Here is an 18,813-nt window from a genome sequence, read left to right as displayed (position 1 = left end):
ATATGAGGTTAGCTTGACTCATGGAAATCTCTGTGAGAAATTTCCACAAGTTATAGTCAGAAGGGAAAAGCCAGAATATCTTTTTCTGTGAAGTACATCTAGGGAGATGAGCTTTTATCAAATAGACTCTTCCTGAGATATCACCAATATTAGTTTTTTAGAGTAACATCACCTTATGGAGATATCGGAGTAATATTTTTTCCTGGCTATGGTCTGGCTAGAGAGAAAGTTACCAATCTTTTCCCTATTTCTTCTGCCCTTTTCCATATTGAACTATGATCAGAAATGGCTCAAAATTCTCAGGAGGAGCCACCTGACTTACCCCTGACACACAGTTCTGCTGAATGGGATATGACTAGGATGATTAAACTCTTCACTCGACTGAAAACTAGGCAGTAGTAGCTCTGAGCTGTTATCACCTTCTCCAGTGAAAATGTTCTCAAAACAGAGACCCAGGTGAGGGCACCTTCCCACCACCACCTTTCACGGCCATGGGTAAAAGGATTTCTGCAGAACCAGCACATGCGAGCGTCCAAAGATATGCCGCATAAATGGTTCATTTCTTGGCATGTTGTTGGTGTTCATGGTCTCCACATGTTACCCACATTATTGAGCTGCTTGGACACAATTTCTGTCATGTTCAAGTTGCAGTGCTCCTTTCTAACTGCTCATTTGTCGGAGGCCTTGTGGATAAGGGGAAGTGTCCAATGTTGTCGATTCTCTTTACATTTGGCCTGAGGTTTGCGTCCCACCCAGTCTTTAATCAGGTTTGCATCAAGTCCATCTCTGTCAAATGCCACTTCCTGGATGGGAGAAGGCTAAACAAGGCTGATTGCTGATTGCTTTTCTCTCTGACCAGACTAGACATTTAACTCCCCTGCTGAATCAAGAAAGGAAAATAGAGGCAAACTGTCCACCGTGTTGTTTGTCTGTAAATGTCTGCTTGTGCCATATTGTTTAATCGCTGATTTTTTCCTATCAAAGCCAACAGAGATTGCAGAGAAAATACCAGAGAAGAAGCAGCGCGTGGAGGACAACACTATTTGCCTGCTCCCGCCTTGCATCTCACCAGCTCCACCACACAAGCCTCCCAACACTAAAGAGTGAGTTAGCTCCGCGGTGCTGTCAGCTGCTTCTACCCAGTGGTTCTCAGAATAAGCACTGTCGCCTCAGGGGTGCCCTGGAACAATTTAGGGAGATGAAAGCAGCTTGGGCTAAAACTGGGGAGCACTTCTGTTCACTTTTGAAAGAAGGTGAATTTCCGAGGGTAGAGGGCACTGAGTGATTTTTTAAAAGGGATCAGGAAATAGATTTACAGATTGGAGCATGTGCTTTGCATGCAGCAGCCCGAGGTTCCATCCCCAACATATGTGATCCTCCAGGCACCACGGGTGACAGCCCCCAAATAAACAAACAAATAACTAAAAAAGAAAATCCCACTTGGAATCTTTGGCTGGGAGGCTCGTCCCTGGGTCACATTAATTCAAAGACAGGAGTCACTCCAGTGAACCCCCAAAATTATCCCTGACCAAGACCAGTCTAGGAAGGGTAGACTAAAGAATGGATGATAGGTTACCAGATTTGGGCTGACTTTGTGATCTCAAACATTTTCTTTATTCCAACTTAATGTGAGTCAAACTGGACTTGTAGTACTACATGAAAAGTAAAAGGAAGTTTCCAAAACTTCCAAGGAGTGGGCTGGAGTGATGGCACAGCAGGTAGGGTATTTGCCTTGCATGCAGCTGACCCAGGTTCGATTCCCAGCATCCCATATGGTCCCCTGAGCACCGCCAGTGGTAATTCCTGACTGCAGAGCCAGGAGTCACCCCTGTGCATTGCCAGGTGTGACCCCCCCAAAAAAAAATTCCAAGGAGGAACGTTGAGACACTCATCACTCAAACCAGATCTCCCGTGTCTGAGTAACTTCCACTCCTAATGGTGATTCAACAATGTCCCTGTAAGAGCCACATCTTGACCTTGCAGGGTGACTCAGCTGCTACTGATGCTTTAGGGTGATGACATCAATGTAATAAGAAGCTTGAGGTTCACTGCCTACTTCCTGTACACTCCTTATGCCCTGGGGTGGCCTCTTAGGGAAGACAAAAAGAAAGATGAGCCCTACAGGACTTGCCCCTATCCCTGGGGTAATTCTGTGTCAGAGAAAGCCCGCTCAGGACAGACATGAATTTCAATCACTGCTGCCTCTTGTCCCTTTGCTCTGTTTGCTGAAAGTGGCAGAGTAAAGCAAGCAGCCTCCTTGTCCCTGCTTCACTCAAGCGGCATCCACCATCCCCGGAGAAGTCAGGCCTTGTATTTCTACCAAGCACTGTGACTGGATTCTTCCATCTTATAAATATCACTTAACTAACAATCATGTCAGTTACTGGAACCATTCCGTCTGGATAATTATTGCCATAAATTCATTCAACATTAGAGATTACTTCCATCAAAGACCAGTTTTGGAGCCTATTAGCAGCCCAGAGCAGAGAGGCAATCTGGCTAACTGCTGCTAACAATTGATTTCACAGATTACTGTTTAACATCAGTGATATGGCATCAATCTGCCACAGATAAGATGTCTGTTGGTAATAAGTTATCAGCTTACATTTGTTTGAATTCTTGTTCTTTTGAGATTATAAGTGGGAAAAGACCACTTACCATTGGATCTTTTTGACATATTTACAACATTTGGACCCTGGGATACCCCTTTCCCCAAGGGTCAATAAGCTCTTTCTAAGGTGCATCTCTGTCCCCTGGTAAAATATTCTCCTGCAACCTCCCTTCACATATTTTCTCTGAGAATTAGAAACTCTTCTGATGGAGCAGACAATGCCCTTTTAGCCTTGGGTGAAGCAGGAATTTAGGAAAACATGCTTCCCTCTCAATAGGCTAACATGATGTCACTGCGGGCTGTAACTCTCCAATTCTCGGGCCATCTGAAGCATAAGGAAAATTCAGCAGGCAGACTGGCATTGTCTCTAGAACATTCCCCATTGCTTGTCACCCTACATTATCCAGTGAACTTCCACTCTTCACAGCACATGGAAGGAAGATGAGCAAATATGAACTAAATATTTAATGATTGCAGTGTGTTTTCTTAAACTTGTGTTTAGAATCCATCCATTGTCTTTATTGTCTTTCTGCTTTCTAGTAGTTGAGAAAGCGGTGGTTTGACCTAGTATCATTAGGGTTTTTTTTTAATTTTATTGAATCACTGTGAGATAGTTACAAGCTTTCATGTTTGGGTTACATTCACACAATGATCAAACACCCATCCCTCCACCAGTGCATATTCCCCACCAACAATATCCCCGGTATACCTCCCTTTTCCTGTCCTTCTCCTGTCTCCATGGCAGACAATATTCACCATACTTTCTCCCTACTTTTGGGCATTATGGCTTGCAACACAGACACTGAGAGGTCATCATTTTTGGTCCAGTATCTACTTTCGGCACACATTTCCCATCCCGACTGATTCCTCCAGCCATCATTTTCTTAGTGATCCCTTCACTATTCTATCTGCCTTCTCTCCTCTACTGATGAAGCAGGCTTCCAGCTATGGGGCAGTCCTCCTGGCCCTTGGATGTACTGTCCTTGGGTGTCAGCCTCATGTGATGTTATCCTATACTCCACAAATGATTGCAGTCTTTCTATTTCTGTCCCTCTCTTTCTGACTCATTTTATTTAGCATGATACTCTCCATGCCTATCCACTTATAAGCAAATTTCATGACTTCATCTCTCCTAACAGCTGCATAGTATTCCATTGTGTAGATGTACCAGAGTTTCTTTAACCAGTGATCTGTTCTAGGGCACTTGAGTTGTTTCCAGATTTTGGCTATTGTGAACAGTGCTGCAATGAACATATAGGTACAGATGTCCTTTCTGACCTAGTAGCATTTTAATCATGGAAGATACTTGTGCTCACCCAACAAATTGAAGTCTTGGGTCCTCATCTAGGAATCCATTTCTCAAGCTTCCTCTGCCACCTATGTCTTAGTGAACCTCCATGCCAATTTTTGCAAGGATAGTTTGAGTCCCCCATTATCCAACAGAAGACCCATGTAGGCTTTCATCCTCTTTCTTTGGAGCTTGATCTGTCATTCAAGGCCCACAGTAAATGATACAATAACCAATTAGTGGGAGGATAGTTCCTTAAGGAATACTGTGGTTATATATTACTTAGAAATTAATAGCACAGCTTATACATTGTCATACATTGCAAAATCTATGGCCAAAGAGCTCTGCCACAATGACAAGGCATAATGAGTTTAGGTGATGATGCACCTACTTTGCCTACTATCCTCTGGCCTACTGCAAATGGTTCCCAGAGTAGCACACATAGTTTTCATAGTAGGTAGCCATGTGGTAATAGTGTATGTATCTAGATAATTTTCTGTATGTGTCTTTCCTCAAGAAACTCATTCATGATTCCAGGGTTCCCTATTGCTATTAATCACATGAAAGAGGGTCAGGTGACTGGTGCAAAGAAGTCATTGAGTCCATTGATCAGTACCATGGCATTAAAAGCTTACATTACTGTAGTAGCCAATGGGAAATAAAGTGCTTCTAGGATGCAGCCCTACTACCGTCTCAGGCAATTCAAATTGTAGAGATGTGGTCATAGCCAATGAGTCATTCACCTCTTACAAATTTCCAGCAATGCTGAAGTCCATTTACAAACTCCAAAAGGTCTGATGCCTCTGTCATGATTGTACTTGGTAGAGGCTAATATTTATACAGTTTTTCGTGGACATGATATTAATCTACATGTTTATCATCATTTTAATCAGGCATTACGTTGGCTTAAAAGGTTTCTACTTGTCAAACCAATTTTAAAAATCCATTGCAAATACTTAAAAATTAATTCCAATCAATTAAAGTAATGGATGAAACACATGATAGCTTTATAATGTTGCTGCATGATAAAAACTGACATAGTGCTCCATTTATGAAACAAAAGATGAAGATGATATAAATATTATTCCTATTGGCAAGTTTGTGGAAAAAAGTAGAAGAGGAACAAGACTATAGTCTGTCTACTATTTAAGGAAACCAAGCCACTTTAATGCTTGTTCATCTTTGATTTGTTGGTTTGAGAATCTATATTTGTGAATCTATATTTCTGGATAGTGACTGAAATCGACCAAGAGAAAAGCATAAATTTTTGTTGACTTAATTTGCTATTGAAAATTGTAGTCAATAATCATGAAAAGTAAATGGTTGCAAGCGCAATATTAGTTGTCTAAGAAAAGATTAAAATTCAAGTAATCTTCATTGATTAGTCTAAGACAGTAACTAAAATGAAAATCCATGACCCAATTACCATGTTAAGCAGCTAGCATAAGGTCTTAGTTGTTCTGTTTTATTTGAAATCTCAGTCTATTTGATGGTGCCCATTTAATGGACAGATAAATCATATTGAAAGCATGTGAGTACGTTTAAGACTGTGTATATCTAATGGCAGTATCACAAAAGAATATTTTTCAAATACGGTTTTGTAGAGTACTTCTGTATTTCAATATAATGACTTGAGGTCAAGGGCTCATTATGCCTTATCATTGGGGTAGAGCGCTTTGATCACACAATTTGCAATATATAACAAAGTAGTAATGTTGCTATTTATTTCTAAGTAATATATAAGCATAGTATTCTTAAGGAAACTAGCCTTCCACTAATTGTTTATTGTACCATTTACCATGTGATTGTGCAGTTAAGTCTTAGGGCAAAATAAGTAAGAACCATCCTAAAAATGATGGGATTACAGTCTGCATTGAATTTTCCATAAAAATCCAATTAGCAACAATCTTGAAAGGTTGCAAATATCACACTGTAGCACACTCCATTACACACATATTTATCATGGATTTTTGCCTCAAAGACATGCTTATACTTAGCACTATGTCTAAGTATATGTTTAAACTTAGACACACACACTCACACACACATATATATATATTTGCACCCATATATATAGCTACAGAGAAGGATGTCAGTGTATAAATATCTATATGTTTCATATACACATCTATGTACACAAAATTTTCATCATAGTAAAGAAACAACAGTTAAATAGAACTTTAGTTAAAAGTACTGACATCATGGGAAAAACAGAATAAAGAGAGACAAACTTTATGATAACTACTCACTTTTGTTTACACAGAAATGGTTCGTCCAGGAGAGCAAACAGAAGAAAAGAAGAAAAGCTGTTTCCTCCTCCACTTTCCCCTCTGCCAGAGGATCCCCCGCGTCGCAGAAATGTCAGTGGCAACCATGGCCCCTTCGGTCAAGACAAAAACATCCCTGTAATTGGACAGATCACCTCTACCAAGCCCAAGAGGAGTGAAGGCAGATTTTGTGCAACCTTCAAAGGGATATCCATAAATGTAAGCATCTTTGAAGGACTGTGATCATTGTCAGGTAAAGAGACATTAACCCAACTTCTATAAATGTAGTTGACCATCCAGGGATGTTGCAGGCAGACAGGAGGAAGAGGCAGAGTGAAAATATGTGTACTCAACTATCTCAAGTCTTTATCGACTTCAAGTCTTGCTTATTTGAACTCTGGGTTAATTTTTAATTCCAGTTTGCTTCTCCAAATCAATGATAATGCAGCCCCTCGGGGCCTTGCCCATCCTCTAGTTCAATTCCATTGTACCTTGTGGGTGCAGGGGAGACATCTATACTACTAACCATGCCATCTGGCACATGGTAAGTAACAGTCATTTAGAGAATGAAAGAACAAATGCTTGGAATTGTACTTGATCAACTGAAGGATTATCCAGTCCTTTGGGTCTTATGCAGAGCTGCTTGATTAGCATAGATAATTGAGAATTTGTAGCAGATTTTACATCCACACACAGTCTTTTCATCTGGCTCAGGTAGAGGTATAAGTACTGTGGAAGCCACAAATAATAGAGTCACTAGCGAATATTAATGACAAATGTATCCACCTTTTCATGTAAATGTAGGTATATGCAGATGTAAGCAAACATATGCATATGGCTTTCTTTAGGTGTCACATTAAAAAATGAGAGAAAAGCAATAAGTTGGCAAATATCAGGTGCCAATTAACACTCCAGGAAAAGTCATGAGGCCTCTAAGCTTTATGGACCCTATTGTACTAATTGTATTCTATCATGTACAGTGATTGCAGTGATGTGTGTTTCTAGTTAAATTTCATCACTGGTATAAAGAAATTTCTTTATTATAAAAAAATGACAACTTTATTATAAAGTAGTCATTTTCCCTATAAAATTTGTGTACATGGGCCATGTTAACTTGCCCATATAACATTTGGTATTTACACTTTCAAACATGACCTCGATGTTAGAAATGGTTTAATTTCTAACCATCTATTCTGAACAGTAATTACACTATCAATCTTGTTTTTCATATGGAACGTAGTTAGTAGTATGACCTCCAACTTATGCCCTTTTCTATTGCAAACTTTTGGATGGCATGCACCATATCCAGGTAATTCTTTTTGTACAGTGCCTAGCATATTATCCCAAGTAACTAGGTATTTAACAAAAATACTATAATGACAATAAAAATGGTTACAAGAATCTGCAGTTATTTCCACAAAAACTAAAATCTGCTGGGGAAGCTTCACAAATGAATTTATATTTATCCTTTCAACTGGATCACCCTTCTTCAGGAAATCATTACATCCTCCATCATGGGATTGAGCACCTTTTGCCTTTGCTGATTCCTTGACTCTTCCTTCTTGAAACTGGGAGATGAGTAGTATATTTTTACCCTTGGCTAGAAACCAGAAGACTTACTATATATAGTGATAATACGGCAACAAACTAGTCCTGTGGCCATGGGCAAACTGTGAGACATCTTTTAATACATATAATGGGTGTGTTTTCTGGTATTTTAAATAGTTTTTGATCTATATAATGTTGTATGTCTGGTGTAGATTGGGTATCAAGCCATTCGTCATATATCTCACTGGTAGGGACAAGTGGCACTGTCTTGACTGTGATATTTGGCTTAGGTCATCTGTCTTTAATAGTCGAATCATGGAACTGGGTTGGGCGTTTCAGAAGACTCTGATTTTATGTGTTTTAGATGAATAAAGCACATGATTATCTTTTAATTTTTTTATATTCACCATAACAAGTTTTAGATATGTAGCCTTTTGGTACAATAATCATAATGAGTTCTTGGCCGTAATAAGTACTTGATAAGCAGAAGATCCAGGATCAAGTGGAAAAGATACATTCATAGAGAAAAGAAGTGTTGACATTTAGCTTTTCTTTTTAAAGTGTCCCTTTTGACTACTCTAGGCATGCCTATCTTCAGCAAACACAAGCACTGGACTGGTCGTGGTAGAGGAGACAGTGGTGTCATAAATCAGAGATGATTCAACAGCTGAAACAGCTCTCAATCCAAGATGATCAATGTGACATGTGCTCCGAAAACCTGAATTTACAATCAGTGATGATTAGTGTCATGGAGGGGAATTGAGACAAAGCTCTCAGCTCTCTACAGGGAAGAAGCAGAATGAAAGCACTTCTAACTATATACATCAGGCAATTTCCCTGGAAGAGAGGATGTTTATTGAGTGGGGACTTAATAGATGGCAGGGTTTAGAAAGAAAGAGAAGTAGCTAAACAGAAAATGGTCTATTCATACAATGGATTATTATTCTGCCTTGAAAAGGGAGAGAAATCTGTTCCATGATATAACATGTGTGAACCTCAAGACCATTCTTTATATTAAGTAAAATAAATCAGCTGCAAGGAAACAAATATTGTATGATTCCGCTTGTAGAATCTCAAAAGACAATAGAATAGTGAGCTCTAGGGCCTAGAGGAATAGGGCAGCAGGGGCCTAGCACTTAATGGGAACTCTGTTTTAGTTTCACAAGATTCAGTAGTTGTAGAGATTGGCTGAGCGACAATAAAAAGATTGTATAGAACACCACTGAAGGAACAGTTTAAGATAGTTAAAGATAATAAGGAGCTGGAGCAATAGCACAGCGGGTAGGGCATTTGTCTTGCATGCAGCCAACCTGAGTTCGGTTTCCAGCATCCCATATGGTCCCCTGAGTATCACCAGGAGTAATTCCTGAGAGTATGAGCCAGGAGTAACCCCTGTGCATTGCCAGGTATGACCCAAAAAGCAAAAAAAAAAAAGATAATAAGCATTATGTAATATAGATTTCAACTTAAAAACATTACAAATAGAAAAAAATTACTCCAAGGTGAAATATAAAAACATGGAGTAAAGAAGGCAAGGTCTTTTCAACCTAGAATTCCCAGACACACAAACCTGAGAAGTGAATACCCATGCAAGTGTTCAGTTTTGTGGTATATAAAATAACATAATATAAGATTGACACCCAAGGACAGTAGATACAAGGACCAGAAATAATGCCCCATAGTTAAAAGTCTGTCTCATGATCTGGGGGAGGAAGCAGCTCGAATAGAGAATGGGTCACTAAGCCAATGATGGTTGAAGGAATCATTTGGGATGGGAGATGTGTGCTGAAAGTAGATAAAGGACCAAACGTGATAACCTCTCAGTATCTGTATTGCAAACCGTGATACCCAAAATTAGAGAGAGAGTATAGGGTAAATTGTCAGCCATGGAGGCAAAGAGGGTTGGAAATGGAGGGTATACTGGGGCATTGGTGATGGAGAATGTGAACTGGTAGAGAGATGGGTGTTTGATCATTGTATGATAGCACAGCAGTAGGAACATTTGCCCTGCACGCAGCCAACCCAAGTTCGATTCTTCTGCCCCTCTCGGAGAGCCCGGCAAGCTACCAAGAGAATTTTGCCCGCACAGCAGAGCCTGGCAAGCTACCCGTGGTGTATTCGATATGCCAAAAACAGTAACAGCAAGTCTCACAATGGAGACGTTACTGGTGCCCCCTCTAGCAAATCGATGAGCAACGGGATGACAGTGACAGTGACAGTGATGATTGAAACTCAAACATGAAAGTTTGTAACTGTATCTCATGGCAATTCCATTTAAAAAAATGATCCATAGGAGGGAAGAACAGGAGATGATGTGGAACACAGAAACCAAGTAGAAGGCCTAAAATGCCTCAAAGGAACTCAGCGTGGTGAGCATGACAGTGCAAGCAAGTGAATTGCCTGTGCTTTGTTTGGAAGCTCAGGCTGTCTGGCAGCGGGTTGAGGGTGGATTGGAAAACTAGCTGGAAGGTCAGGAGTCCAGCCAGGAGAGTGCTTGCTGGTCATGAGGACCTGTATGTTGAGGCTTAGAACTGGGAGGGGCAGACGGGGAGATACAGCAAGCATGATGCTAATAAATTGGGTGAGTGTAATGGAGCAGAAGAAATTCCAGATGAAGCAGAGCTGTGGTTTTCAGAATGGGTTGTAGGAGCATTATCATTTGGGGAAATAATTTACAGAACTTCAGTGTAAAAGCCCAATTAAAGCAAAGAAGCTCAGAGAGATGGCAAGATGGCAGCAGCCTGATGCCAAAAGCCCTGCTGATCACCATGCTGTCCTGACAGGAGGAAGAGTCCTTCTATTGACAAGAACAGAAGATCCTCCTGCAAATGATAGAAATGGGAAACTAGCCTGGCTTTTGATAGTTTCAGGGAAATTTGAGGTGCTAATGGACCATCTTAGTGGTGTTATCCAGAGGGAATAAGATTGGGGTTCTCATTGGGAATTATCAGCTTCGTGTCAGTATGTGTCAATAATACTGTAGCACCGCACTGTAGCACTGTTGTCCTGTTCATGGATTTGCTCGAGCAGGCACCAGTGACGTCTCCATTGTGAGATTTGTTCTTACTGTTTTTGGCATATTGAATACGCCACGGGTAGCTTGCTAGGCTCTGCCGTGTGGGTGGGATATTCTCAGTAGCTTGCTGGGCTCTCAAAGAGAGATGGAGGAATCAAACCCAGGTCCTCCGTGTGCAAGGCAAACCTACTGCGCTATTGTTCCAGTCCGTAAATAATATAGGGTCAGTAAATTGTGAGGTTAAGAGAGAAGAACACTTGAAGTTACCAGGCACAGGCTGAGTCCAGGTCACAAGGGTCAGAGGAAGAGCGAGACCATGACAAGTCTCTTGTGAGTCAAGTACGATGTACAGGCTGGCATGTGGACGCACAGGGGGTCAGGGGACACACACTGCCACCAAATGACAAATCTTCCCCACAGCTTTCTTCAGCTTTCCTTGAGAAACAGCAGCAATTCAGAGCAAAGCCAGAAGTCTCTGACCCATTTGATTGTTGACCCGGTTGGAATGAGTTTTCCCTCTTCCAGGATATGGAAATGAGGAGGCACCCAGGAGGCATTCCCTTCTGCAAAGCAGCAGCTCCTCCTCCAAGGCTCAGGCCTGGGTCTCCTGGGTCCAGTGCATTGCCTACTGTGCTGACACATACTGTGCTGGACGTATGACTTTCCCCCTGACTTGAATATTTTACTAACCCTACTGAAAGTTTATGCTTCCTTATCAGTAAACATACATATCCGGTTGTTCCTCCCCCTCTCTTCCTCTCCTCTCCTTCCTTCCTTGGTCTTCCTTTCTCTCTCTGTCTTTCATTTTTATCTTACTCTCTCGACCTTCCCACCCTCCCTTCTTCTCTCAGTCTCTCCCTCTTCCTCCCTCTACTCTTTTTCACTTCATTTCATTCCCTCTCTCTTCTTCCTGTCTCCTCTGCCTCCCTTGCTCTTTTTCCCTTCCTCTCACTCCACTTCCTTTCCAGTTTCTCCCTCTGTCTTCCTCTCCCTCCCTTATTTTCTCCTCCTCCCTCTTCCTCTTCCCTCGTACTCCTCCCACTTTTTCCTCCTTCTTCTTTCACTCTCTTCCTCTCCTCCTGCTTTGTCTCCTTCTTCTGCTGCTTCTCCTCTTCCTACTCTTTCTCCTTCTCCTCTTCTATTGATCACAGATTCTCTTCCTCTTCTCCCTCTCTTGTTATCTCCTTCCCATCTCTTTTCTGTCTAGTTTTCCACCCCCTTTCCTTTGGTTCCCATGCATCTCGCATACTCTACTGGATTCCATGCCTGCCATCATAGATTGTGGGGCTAATCACAGTTCCTGAATTACTTTGTGTTTGGACCTGTGTCACCCTTTATCTTCAAGCTGTGTGTTTTGTATTATTATCTCTTGCTTTAATTCCTAGTGTGCTTGACATTCAAAGGATTTATGAAACTAGTTTATAAAAAATGTGTAAGTAACCATTACTACCAATATTGTAAATCACATGATCTTAATACACTGTAGCACTGTCATCCCGTTGCTCATCGATTTGCTCCAGCAGGCACCAGTAACGTTTCCATTATGAGACTTGTTGCTACTGTCTTTGATAAGAAATCAATTTAAATATATATATATGTATATATATATCTCCTAAAGAATTTACGTAGTCTATTATACATTTTGGACTAGAAATAATTGGTTATTGAATTGTATGTGTCATACACAATTGAATTGTACATTATTGGCATCAACATAATAATACATCTTGGTGTGTAGATACTATATATAAAACATGAGGGGTCTGAGATAATACACTGAGTAAGACATATGCATTGCACGTGGTCAGTGCGAGTTTGATCCCCAACACCCTACGTGGTCCCCTGAGCCCTCCCAGGAGTGATCTGAGAGCACTAAGCCAGGAGTAACCCATGAACACTCCTGGATGTGCCCCCCAAAACACGTAAATTTTAAAAAGAAATAAAATCAAAAAACATGAACCTAAGAGAATGTGCCCTACTTTGTTCCAGAATGGAGACACTACCAGAAAGCCAGCCTCTGCTACCATCACCATCACCAACACTTCTCTTACCAGTGCCATGGTCAATTCTGCTGCTCTCGTCTCAGCCACTGTCACAGCAACTGCCACAGCCACAGCAACAGCCACCACCACAACTACTACCACTACCATTTCCACTATAACGTCCACCATCTCTACTGGCCTCATGGACAGCAGTCACCTGGAGATGACATCCTGGGCGGCCCTGCCTCTTTTGTCAAGCAGCACCACTAATGTCCGAAGACCCAAGCTTACTTTTGATGACTCGTATGTTGACCTCACATTATCATGGCGAGGTGAAGGGTGGGTGGGATAGTGCGTTTTTTTCTAACCTACAAACTTAGGTCCCAGCGGTTGCCTATAACCTTCCAAGTATATCACTCCTCCCCAGCCATATGTAATCCCAACAAGAAACATCTTTGGCCCATTGGAATCACAGAGCTCGGTTACTGGTTTCAAATGCAGGTGCTTACGACGAGCTTGCTTGGTCCTCCTTTCTTAATTTTGTCCTCAAGAAGAATTGTGGAACAGCAGATAGGCTTCCAGTTGAGTCTTGTTTGAGCTGTTTGGACAACTATAATGAATGGGGTTGGAGGTGTGGTTACGTATCTGAATGAGCCTTTAAGCACATCAGATTCCATTTACAGGATTATCTCAAGGTTCATTACTATAGGAATAGAAGAATTTATCTGCCTTTTTCAAGGCATTGTATAGAAATGGAGTCACGTCAAGAATAAATTTTTTCGCTCAACTTTTGATGAGAAGGTGAGGCATTGTTTCCTAACAAAACCCATTTTATTTTTTCAGGGTACACAATGCTGATTTTTACATGCAAGAAGCTAAGAAGCTAAAACACAAAGCTGATGCACTGGTAAGTTACCTTCTTCTCTTTTTTCCCATTACGATCTTGTGCTTCGAAGAAACATCAGGAAGGCACTTTACAGAAGAACCAAACTTTCTCTCTGCTACTCTGCAAAGGGAGGTTGGCATTGGCTAATTTCTTCACCCTGTTACTCACAAATTTGTTTCCTTTGCATTTTTAAACTCTTCTTTGCTCCAGCTACAGAACACAATTGTTCTTGTTCAAATTATTTCCAAGTGACTTTTGAAACTACCCTAGAGAAGACTGGGTCCTTTGGGTTCAAAAGACCAGAACTTGTTTGGACAGGGAGATGGTAGTTGAGAACCATTAAAAGAGGTTAAAACCTAAACTACTATGAAGCTCTAAGAAAATATGAATTCTTGCCCCTTTTGGAGGATGAAGTTGGTGACAACTTGAATGGCACCAAAGGGTGCCTTGTCAAGCAAAATTAATCATAGAGAAAAAGACAAATGACTTCAATAACATGTGGTTTACTTTTTTTGCTTTTTGGGTCACACCCAGCGATGCTCAGGGGTTACTCCTGGCTCTGCACTCAGGAATTACTCCTGACGGTGCTTGGAGGACCATGGGTCGGCCGCGTGCAAGGCAAACACCCTACCCACTGTACAATCGCTCCGGCCCCACCTGTGGTATTTTTTGAAATCATGGACTGCACCTAATGACAAAATCCTTTGGACTTTGAATAAAAAACTCAGGTTACAAGGAGGAGAGTGGAAGGGAGGGAGGGAGGAATAAGGAAGGAGGAGGAGTGGAAGTAGCAGACTTAGAAGTGAGATCAAGATTACAGGGCATGGTCTTGAGGGCTCTGGTGAGAGTAGAGGGACAGTAATTTTGTACACCACAAGCAGGAGCATAAACACTACTGTGAAAATATGATTTCAGTTACAATAAATAACTTTTCACCACAAAAATTGGCTTTGGAAAACTCAGGTTTGTAGAAAAACAACTCCACTTCTTGTTGCAGTTGATTACATGTTTTTATGGTGAGGTCACTAGGCAAGCTTGGAGCCCACCCAGAAATTTCTGTTCTCTGGATTTCCCAGAACACTGGGAAAACCCTCTTAACTCCATGGGTTGGGCCACTGAGATAGTGGTTATACTTGACTTATCCTCCTCAGAGGAGTCTCGGTCACATGTTGCCATCATATTAGGAGATTTAAATTAACACTTAAACTCAGGCTGTAGTTCAAACTGGGATGAGAATTTCTGAGAAACAGAATGATTCCCAGCTGCAGTCAAGATTGAGAAGCATTGCCCTCAATTTACATTCCTCACCTTTGACAAAATCCCAAACCATTAGACTGGTTGCTTCAACCCTGTCTATTTTTTTTTTCAGAGAAAGGTAATAGCCTTCTTCACTTTACATTGTAGCCAGACAGGACTTAGCTGCCAATAATGTTTGATTTTTTTGTTTGTTTGTTTGTTTGTTTTTTGGGTAACACCTGGCAATGCACAATGCACAGGATTACTCCTGGCTCTGCACTCAGGAATTACTCCTGGCGGTGGTCAAGGGACCATATGGGATGCTGGGAATCGAACCCAGGTCGAACGCATGCAAGGCAAATGCCCTATCTGCTGTGCTATAGCTCTAGCCCCGATGTTTGATTCTTAAGACATACACTGGGGTATCACAGCAGTCTCTGCACTTTGAATTATGAATGGGCAGCATCAACTCTCCCTGGTTGTCTATCTGCTGCCTTCCTCCTTTCTATCATATTCCTACTGTGGTTCAACTTGCTCAGCTATTATCTACAGCTAACCATTCTGTGGTTGTGCATTGTCCTGAGAGGGGAAAAGGTTGTCCCCTGCTCCTGCAGAGAAAAATGACCAGACAGTCTGGGTGTGAGCAGCAAGAAAGATGCTGGGGAAACTGCTGTGATAGTATATTGGTAGTTGAAGGTTTGAAAGACTGTGGTGGCAGTGAGGCTGACTCAAAGACCAAAGGTTTTCTATTAGTGTCCTCGACTCCACAGCACTGAGCAAACACTCTGGAGTTTTCTCTCTGTCAGGCCAGGGTAAAGAAAAACATAGACATCAGTACGTGAGCTGGTGGAGACTGGGACACATTGGAGGCCACATTGGTAAAATGGGAGGAGTAAGAGAAGTCAGACACATACACACACTCACTCATTCACAGATACAAACATACATTCTTAAGATTAAGACTCAACATCACCATCTACCTTCTCAGGCTGTGTTTGTTTCCTTCCCAGTCACTTTTGGTCTAAAAACACTCAAAGAATGTATTTTTAATGCAAAAGAGAAAGTTCAGGAGATAAAGTGCTTGCCTGACGTACAGCCAACCCTGGGTTGTTCCCCAGCAGCGCACATGGTCTCCTGAGCAAATAAGCGCCCACTTATTTTTAATTTTTTATTGAATCATTATGAGATACACAGTTACATAGTTGTGTGTGACGGGGTTTCAGTCAGACTAAGTACAGAGCCAGGGATTTCTCCTGAACATTTCTGGGTGTGACTCCAAAACAATGAAACATAATAAAGAACGGATTTCTAGTTAGAGAGAATCTTCCTCCATTGAGGGAAAATTTGATTATTGGGAGTGGGGTGAAAAGTCTTTGATATTGTCATGGACTGTGACCACAAAGAAAGCCAGATTACATACACAAACTGACTTTGATAACAAAAATTTGGGGGATACATGAAATAAACAACAAATCCCCTTCAGGGAGTAGTGGTTTTTTAATCCAGGGGGAATCTCTCATTTCAAGGACTATTAAGTATGTCTCCATCAGAGCTGAAAGCCCATCTTATAGTTCAAACCCCACATTTCATGGATGGGGAAAATGGAGGTCCAGAAAAAAGGTATGATCCAGCCCCTAGCCTGATACTCTTCAGATCATTTGTCTCCGAATATCAGTTCCACCTTTTGGAAAAATATTTGGGATTGGAGGTCCTTAAGGATTCTTCCAGCTATGGATGAATAAAAAGTCACCTCAAAAACTTGAAAGCAAAGATTAGCTTCCAAATGGGAGAGTCAGTCAGAGTCAAATGACCTAAGGAAATCCTCTTGAAAGAGGAGATTGTTTGCATACATACTCATAGGCTTTTTCATAAAATCACTTTGAATCTCATTGAAACCAATATTTTTTCCACAACTTACAGAAAGAAAAACCACAGAATTCCTGCAGTACATAAAATCTAATGAACATTTATTGTAAAGAGTCATTTACAACAAGGGATTCTGCAAAACCCGTAACTCATCATTTTATAGTTATACTTAATCCTTTCTTAGGGACTGCTACTCTGTCATTTTGAGAACTGAAATTTTCACAGTTGCACAGAAAACATTTTGGTAAAGGATCTACAAGATAATTAAAATAGTTAAATCAGTATTACATTCATTCTTTTACATAAAACTCCCTATTAATGGAATTCTTACATCCAGCTATTCAACATTGAAAATGTTAAATACTGTTATAAAATACTCACTGTAAAAGCGTCATATATAATATTCATTACACATAAAAAAGGAAATCAGTATGTCTAAGTCATTTTAATCGGGACCATTAGTAAGGCTAAAACCTTTTCCAATAAAATTTTACAAACTAAAATATTTAGTACTGCAATATTTTTGGCTTTTTGACCCACTATTTTAGACCATCATTTACAATGAAAGTGATGCAATTATTGTCACAAGTCATGCTATTGCTTCACATTTTTTATGACAATGGCATCCATTTGTCATGCTTTTGGAAGTGGGATTGATGTGTTCACAGAGTGCCAGGCAACGATTGTATAGTTACTCGTCCATGAGATTTGGCCGCTCTGTCTATGGGACACTACCAGGATCAGCCTAGTAAGTTGATTAACTTGAAACTAGTTGTCGTCGTGATTTGAATTCTGATCCACCAAAAAGGCAGTGATGCCCATGAGTACATGAGGATGCCACCACAGCAAATAACTTACTGCGATCACTAGAACCTCCTATCAGTTACATCATTATCAATACTAATTCATAGATTTCACCCCCTGCTCTCCATCAGGGTTTCTCAATCCTGGCATTATTGACATCTTGAACCAGCAATTCTCCATATGGGCATTTTTCCTGGGCATTACAGGGTGTTGAACAGCATCTCTGACTTCTGCCCACCAGCTGCCCCCTGTCTCTGGTGATAAAAACAACAACAACAAAAAAAACAGTCTCCAGGCATTGCCAAATATTCCCAGGGGAGGGATCCCAAATGTTGCAGTGTTGAGAATTACTCCTTTATATGAGGGAGCCAAGAGGGAGTATTGTGTTGATGAGTCATCTTCTGTTTCAGTTCGAGAAATTTGGCAAAGCTGTGAATTATGCGGATGCAGCCCTGTCCTTCACTGAATGTGGCAATGCGATGGAGCGTGACCCCCTGGAAGCCAAGTCTCCATATACCATGTACTCCGAGACCGTGGAGCTCCTAAGGTTAATAACTTCACCGCAGCCATCTTCCTAAGCTCATTTCAGTCATAATTAGAAGCTGCTACAGTTTTCAGAAATATCATTGCCCCATAGTTTTTGTTCAAGGCATCTTCTTTGTCGAAGTCATCATAATTAGTTCTGGCCATTTTATTAATGTCATGGAAAATTCATAATTGATGGACACTGCGTTTTATAAATTATCCCCTTCAGGGGTTCTAATGTGTTATAATTTGCAATATTCTGAAAATGAAAATGAAAATGTCGTGGGTGGAAGGAAAGTCTAATTTTGCCATTTGGCATCAACACTTGTCTTTTAAAAGTGCTCTTTTATAATTCAAAGAGAGTGGTGCTTCTGGGATTTCAGTTAGAAATCCTGTTTTCTAAGAAGTTCTGCCTTGATTATTAAAAAGGGAGGAGGCACTGTTCCAGCACAGTCTCAGTTTAAGGCTGCAGGTGTGGAGTAACTTCCCAGGCATCTGGAATTGAAGGGGAACTGACAAGGTGGTAGCAGGGGACCCGAGATGAGAGGGGGAGGACAGGAGAGGCTATATTAACTGCACAGATTATTGGTTTCATTTGCATTTTAAATGAAATTTTCTGCCCCGTTGATCTTGGTGTGGAGTAGGATTTGTGGGTAATCAAAAAAAAATTGCAGGAAGAAGGGGAAGTAGATGAAATAATATCCTTTCAGTGTTTTCTAGTAACCTGCAGATATTTGTACAATAATTTAATCCACTGTTGGATAGTGAACGAGCACCATTCTTC

General features: G+C 41.0%; 1 protein-coding gene across 3 annotated transcripts in view; it reads left to right on the top strand.

Moving 5' to 3' along the window:
- Positions 1–18,813, top strand: part of AFF2 (ALF transcription elongation factor 2) — a 552,818-nt gene that overhangs the window by 514,930 nt on the left and 19,075 nt on the right. For all 3 annotated transcript variants that reach the window (XM_055122196.1, XM_055122195.1, XM_055122197.1), the window contains 5 exons: positions 985–1,103; positions 6,163–6,385; positions 12,720–13,015; positions 13,556–13,619; positions 17,915–18,051. In XM_055122196.1, the coding sequence (XP_054978171.1) occupies positions 985–1,103; positions 6,163–6,385; positions 12,720–13,015; positions 13,556–13,619; positions 17,915–18,051 (839 nt within the window). The remainder of the gene's footprint in view (positions 1–984; positions 1,104–6,162; positions 6,386–12,719; positions 13,016–13,555; positions 13,620–17,914; positions 18,052–18,813) is intronic.

Source organism: Sorex araneus, chromosome X, assembly GCF_027595985.1.
Source record: "Sorex araneus isolate mSorAra2 chromosome X, mSorAra2.pri, whole genome shotgun sequence".
NCBI lineage: Eukaryota > Metazoa > Chordata > Mammalia > Eulipotyphla > Soricidae > Sorex > Sorex araneus.
Note: the sequence above shows the minus strand (reverse complement) of the source record. Positions and strands in the feature narration are given on the sequence as shown.